The sequence below is a fragment of the Ammospiza caudacuta genome, chromosome 5 (assembly GCF_027887145.1).
Source record: "Ammospiza caudacuta isolate bAmmCau1 chromosome 5, bAmmCau1.pri, whole genome shotgun sequence".
Classification (NCBI taxonomy): Eukaryota; Metazoa; Chordata; class Aves; order Passeriformes; family Passerellidae; genus Ammospiza; species Ammospiza caudacuta.
The window spans coordinates 70,385,020-70,391,763 of record NC_080597.1 but is presented as its reverse complement, the minus strand read 5'-3'; the positions used below and the strand labels follow the sequence as shown (position 1 = coordinate 70,391,763).

Genomic DNA, 6,744 nt, shown 5'->3' with positions numbered 1-6,744 from the left:
AAGAAGAGGGAATTTCTATGTGACTTTGAAAGAGCATTAATCATAAGCACATATATTGTGATATGGATTTCATAACACAGGCACCCACCAACACACAAATACCTGATTTTTTCAATCCAGAATTTTTTCATCCTTTTTACATAACTCCTCTCTAGAAAAATGTAATGACCTCTAGAGAGTAAGAAACAAAAATGAAACAATGCTGAAAAACTTTTATCTTTTTATTATTGGTGCCTTTACATTAATACTGCTGTTTTGTGCTGAGAAAACCAACCTGTTACACGTAAGGTAACTGTAATATACAACATAGAAATGCAGTCTAAGTTAATTACAACAAGGAACTACAAAAAAAATTTGTAGGAAAGAAGTCACCTAACATTGCAACTGTGCTTGCAACAATCACTCCCTTACTGCAGGACTATGCACATTGTGAACCATGGTTATTTACATGTCCCTTACAACTGTTAACAACAGAAGGGCTAAAATCAGTCTAAAAAGTTCCAGAACATCACTATATACTGTACAATCCTCAAAAATAATTTATTACACTGTTTCTAAAAAAAGGTTCTAATTTTGCTTGGATGTCTTTTGTTTTCTGGTGTTCTCTGGAGTGCACAACATGTGCAAAATTTTTGCCTAACAGTCTAAAAACTCAAGAACTGAACCACGAGCCACAATCACAGAGACGAAGTGGTGGAGTCCAGAACTTCCCTCCCGTTGCACACAGTTGGCACGTACATACTGGCAGATGCTGGAAGAGAAAGAGAGGGGAAAATCAGCTGATTTCAGCACAGCAAAAAGGGGCAACATGCAGGATTAGAATTTGTGCTGGTCTGGAGCACCTCACCCCATTTAACCGAGGTGCCTAATGAAAATATGTCAGCAGCAGAGCTGGTGGAGGTGCTGCTTGCATCTCTACATGGCAACTCAGACCTCAGGCTGAAGCATCCTCTGAAGAAATCTGATTTCACTTTGCTGCCCACTGGGAGCACAGAGGGTGATTACACTTCTCCAAGAAGTGTTGGAATAAAATAAATTATTTTTTATTTTTTTCCTCAATGATTCTGTGCCACTGGGTCTCACTTTGTAGCACTTTGCATGGTAGTGTGAATTAATACAGCTATAATGGTATCAAAATACCTCAGTAGAAAAAAGTGAAGCTTTGGATTTTTTTGTGTTTTATTGGCAAGAAATGCTAAGGTCTGATCCTTTGAGTTTTCGCATAATTGGAGCGGACATTCATGAAGAAAATAAATGTAGTTTTAAACCCAGGAGATAATCTACCATATTAGAATTCTGTGTCAATCACCTTTTAATTAATAAAAATAAGAATTCTAAGAACATACTGGGTGAAGTGAAGAAATTTTTTAATAACTGAATTTAAAAGCAAGATTATTTCTCACCTAATCCCAGAATAATTTTTGCCTATAATATGCTTCACTTCTAGGAGTTCTGGATCAGGATTCAGCGTGCATCCACAGGTGAGGACCAGATTCTGATCAACTTGTTTACATTTTATACATCAGTTTTTCATTGCTTTAGTGTTATTAGGAGACAATCTGAGTATAACAACCTGTTTCCAAAGGTATTTGTATTTTGAGCAGAGAATATATTACCCTATTCTGCTTAAGTCTGTGGATTCTAATTTAAAAACAAATTGTTTTGCCCATATTTGTTAAAATTATCCATTGGGCATCAGGAATGTGTTTTCAGATACTCTGTGACATCTCTGCTCAGGGCACTATAGAGCTGCTTTTTGAAAGATACATTAGGTTAATGGTAACAGTGACCCAGAGAAATGTGATGCCTTCATCAAAGAAAACACACGGCAAGCAATGACTTGGTAAATTCAATCACCCAGTGTAAAAAGCAATTTATGCAGCTGACAAGGGCATGCTCAATCTTCCACATCTACTTCTGGCTGCACTCTCAGTTGCACACTGGTTCTGTAAAGACGCCCAGTATAAATTTTAGAAAAATTTATTCTTTCTTCAAAACAGCTGATATTTTTCATTCTTTCATTGACTGAATTAATATTTCATGGAAAACAGAATTGCTGTAACAAAAGAAATTTAGAGGCATCTACTAATAACTAATTTAGGGGACTAACCTACTACTTAGAGGGCAGGACATCTTCTTGAAGCAGGAGACCCAAGAACGAGCCCCTTTTCTGGATTAGGTCAATGGAATTTGGTCTCTGACAACAAGGATGTGTGTTGTGAGTCACAGGTGTGGAGGAGCTGTTGTGTGTAAAAGACCACAGGGCATCATGCCTGTGATTTCTAAAAATTAATTTGTATTTTGTATTCTGGTTTTATATTCTGTTTTTAACTGGATATAATGTGGCAGCACAATGAGCTAAACTATTTTTAATTGTTATTTTTATTTTCTACTTTTTGTTACAAAACAGAAAAAATCAGTTCTGCTCAGGAAACCTGATTCAAATCCCTGTTCTACTGCAGTTTGGCTACAGGCAAAAGCATTTTTTTTCCCATGAACATCAGTCGCTTAACCAGAATTCTTTTAGCTTCAGGCTTGCTTTTTGTGAAGTCCAACACACTGACAAGCATGAGTAGCTCAAATACTATGGTAACTGGGTCAGGAGGATATCAAAATTGGACAGAAATATATGGTGGTAGGCAAGAAATGAGTGCCCTTGCCTTTTAAGTTTCCAGGCTTCCTGCACAGCATGGAGCTCTCTTACAGTGCTGGGATGCAGTTATTAACTCTGCTGGGTGGAGTAAAGTGCTCACACTGAGCATCCAGCTCTCCTGAGACAGAACAAAAGACTTTGCTTTTCATTACAGACCTCAGCAGTGTTAATCACTGGCCCTGCAGGGTTCTGAGCTGCACTCTGTGGCTGATACAGCCGCCAAGGGCTTTCCTGGAATACTGCTGCATATGCAAGAGACACTTCACCTTCATTCTGTGTTGAGACCAAGGACAAAGTGTGACATCAGCAGAAGCTGGTTTGGCTCAAGTTCATGCTTTTGATCTCTCTTTTCCTGGCTGTCTCTCATTTTGCTTAGATAATCCAAGGGAAAGAACCAGAGGTACAATGCAGGAGCCCAGCACTGCCGTGGTGACCTTGCAGCTTTGCCTACACAGCCAAGAACAGGCAGATCTGAATTTACTGCCTGTGTGCCACTTGGAGCCATAGAGCCAGAGAATCTCCTGTCTTGGAAGGGACCCACAAAGGGTCATTGAGTCCAATTCCCCTCTGTGCACAGGGCAACCCCAGGAACCATGCTATATGCCTGAAAGCATTGTCTCCTCTACTCGTGCTCACAGCAGGACAGCTGTGAGTTAATCTCTGTTATGTCAGGGCTAGTTTGGAGACAGGCTCAGGAAAATAAATTCAGAGGGAATAAAATTGTCAGTCTGGCTATAAAAAGTAGGTTCAATTCTCCTTGTGTGTCAGGATCTAGGACATCCCTCTGGCTGTCCTGAGCAGACAAGACCCCTGCCAGGAGTCTCAGAGACCCCAGCACAGAGCCCAAAAATGCCTATGGTTTTGATTATGACCCCTGGAGCAATTTACCAACCTTAGATGAAGATCTGCAAGCCATGACAAATTAATTAGAATGATAGTGAATTTATCACAAGGTGGAAAAGTAGATTTGGGGTTTTTAGAATGGGGATTCAGGGGGACAAGACGGAAGGATCTGGGTGTGTCCAGCCTTTCTTCTTCTTGGCTTCCATCTTCGGGGTGGTGTTGGCACTTTTACGTCGGTTTAGAGTAGAAGCTCACTGTCTAACATAGGTGATAGGTATTGGAAAGTAATTGTAAACATAGTACACGTAGTTTTAGTATAAAGACATAACACCACCCTGGGGCAGGCAGAGTGCCTTGGACTGTCTTGCTGAGCGGATCTCGGCTGGACAGGAGAAAGAATTTTATAGATAAGATAAAATAAACAACCTTGAGACCAAAAACTGAAGAGCTCTGACTCCTTCTTCAACCACTGGGATGGGAAAAGGGACTTTAGAACTTTTCTCAGGGTCATTCTGAGCAGTGAGAGATCCTGATACTTGTGACCCCAAGGAGGAGGGGCCACCTGGAGGAGCTCAGCTCTGTGGGCACTCTCCATGTGGACCTAATTTGGATAAATGACATCTGGGTGTAAAAGCTTAGTCTGAATCATGAAGGTGCTTAGGAATTCAGGAAGGTGAGTTCTCTGTGAAGTTTTATGGGTGCTGAAGCCCATAAAAGAGGAAAATGGGGGAACATCCCAATGGGGGAGGCACTGCGGGGACAACAGAACTTAGGCAGCACATAATGGGAATTTTCAGAACCAAATGGGAATTTTCAGAACCGAAACAGTGTGCACAAATATATACATTTCAAAACATGTCATATACCCAAGCACACTCTTACCCTGTCTTTGTTTGGCTTAAATCTATATTCTTTTTCTAGTCCAGACTTCGTCTATCAAAATGATCAAAGCTCAACACTAACACTTAGACTCCCCAAAAGCATCCTGTGTGCCACCTTTTCTCAGAGTGACCAGATTTCATGGTTCAGGAAGCTGTGTTAAAACTGTCTGTGTGTCACCTGTTGTTCAAGAGCCACCATGCTCATGGCATTCATGTTCACTGGAGTGAAGAGGTGGTGGCAGCCCTGAGATGCAATGGAGGTGGCAGTCTGTGGAGACAGGAAAAGCACTGACCCCTAGAGCTCAGATAATGTTAAAGAGATGGCTTTTCAAAGTTACTAGAATGCCCTAGAGCTAATTCTGATGCGTTTGATATTAAGAAGTTTCTGAATGATGAAAAAATGCCATCAAGACCAAAATAAAAACAAGCTGACCTCCCCAACGAGTGATGAGAGGGATATTTTAGAAAAAGATTAGAACCAATTTGGATAGAAACCATTTTAGAGTTTTATAAAACACTAAATAGTTAAGAAAAATGATGGAAATTTATTTTAAATAATTATAAATTAATGGAAGGGAGTAAGGGAAGATTTTTCATCTTGAAAATATTGTCACTGTGATAGACAGTGCTATTTTCCAAAATAATTGTCCTAGATGGAAACTATGGGGCTGTTTCCTTTGTGTGTGATGGACTTTTTAGCCCTACTTCCATGTCTTCCCATGGTCTAAAAAGCCCAACAAGGTGAGCAGCCCTGATTCAATTAGGTGGAAGCAGTAAAAGTAAATAACTGCAGCAACCTTTCCAAACAATGAAATTGTAAGAGATTGCAAGTCTGGATTTTCATGCTTTTCCTAATGTTCTCAAGCTGTTCGCAAGCCTGATAATGCAGGTTTTAATGTGAAGATGTGCACTGAGGATGTCTCTCTGCTGCCTGCATGCTTACACACGTTATTCAGCCATTAAAATAAAAGTATTAAATTCCAAAATTCAATCCAGAATCCAGTAGAAAGTATTTATGAATCAAAATTATTTCTGACTAAGCTCATTCCATAGCATGAGAGTGTTAAAAAACTTGGAGAAACCACTTACACAAAATTGATAAAGATTGAAAAAAATCTCATGGGGCTTACCATTTCACCAAGGGGCCACACTTCTAAGAGTTTTTGGGAAATGGTTGGTCTTTTGGGAGTGTTCAGCACTTCAGGCACATAGTGCCATCTCATTAAATTCTCCAAAATAGCAAGGAGTGTTTGCTCTCTGGTGCCAGGACCGGATGCTTTCCTGGCTGATGACACTGGGGACCTATAGAGCCAAATGGCTGATGTCTTGTTAGGGGACCCTGGGAATTCCTGCAGAGTGTTTTGGGGTGGGAGAGACAGGAATGGCTGGGATCCCTTCACTTCCTAATCCTGCTAATGTGATACACAGGAAGGTGCCAAATTGCTGCCATGCTCTGTCTGAAATCTGAAGTGCTTGAGACAATTTCGAAATTTAAGTGACACTCAAAAACCTCAGGCTATTGTTATTGTGAATATGCTGGAAAAGCCTTGCTCTGTGCCCCCCCTTTCCTCTGTTTCTTATTCCCCTCCTCTTTATAATTGTAGTGTGCTTTTCAATTAGATTTTCAGGGTGAACAAGCTGTCCAGAGAGTGTTCAGAGAGCTCTGTGGATGGGGTGCTGTGTGCCCCCATCTTTGATGAGTTGAGTTAGTTAAGCTAGACAAAGAAAAAATCCCAAACAAATATACAGGTGACCTATTTTTTTTTTTGTAATCCATAAAACTCTCTGAGAAACTCACCCAGAAAAACAGTGACAGCCTCAAAACAAAATCACAGCTTGTGATGAAGAGAGTGAAGATGAAGGGAAGAAGGGAATCAGAGCAAATGAGTTGTCCTTGCAACAGAACACTGATTGCTTCTCCAGGCTGTGGCACTGACAAAGGCCATTGATCACGCTCTGCATACAGATGCAGCTTATGGCATCTCTTGGATGCATTTTCTGCAGACTTGGAGCCTTTCCTTATAATGCAGGTGATGAGCCATTGAGAGCACGCTGATTTGTGGCCCAGATCCTGTCAGTGTGCTGCTCTGACAGGAATCCTCCAAGGCAATCTGCTCCTGTCAGAGCGACAGTGGGACACGGGGGCTGCTTGGTGTGTGCACCAGGCTGGAGCCAGGGCCTGCAAAAACTTCCTGCCGACTTCAGTGAGCCCCAGAGCAGGCTCTGAGCTGACCCCCATGCCAGGGGGATGAGTTTTCCTCTCCAGACACAAAGGAAATGATGCTTTCACAGGGTTATATTGTCGCCTCATTTCTCTTCACAGAGAAAAGCAAGGCACAATTCTTCCCAAGAATATCTCTGGGTTTC

At 41.2% G+C, this 6,744-nt stretch overlaps 1 protein-coding gene across 6 annotated transcripts in view; it reads right to left on the bottom strand.

Annotated features, from left to right (window-relative positions):
* Positions 1 to 221: 221 nt before the first annotated feature.
* Positions 222 to 6,744, bottom strand: part of GRM3 (glutamate metabotropic receptor 3) — a 104,878-nt gene continuing 98,355 nt past the window's right edge. For all 6 annotated transcript variants that reach the window (XM_058804604.1, XM_058804603.1, XM_058804606.1 and 3 more), the window contains one exon: positions 222 to 751. In XM_058804604.1, the coding sequence (XP_058660587.1) occupies positions 678 to 751 (74 nt within the window). In that variant the 3' untranslated portion in view covers positions 222 to 677. The remainder of the gene's footprint in view (positions 752 to 6,744) is intronic.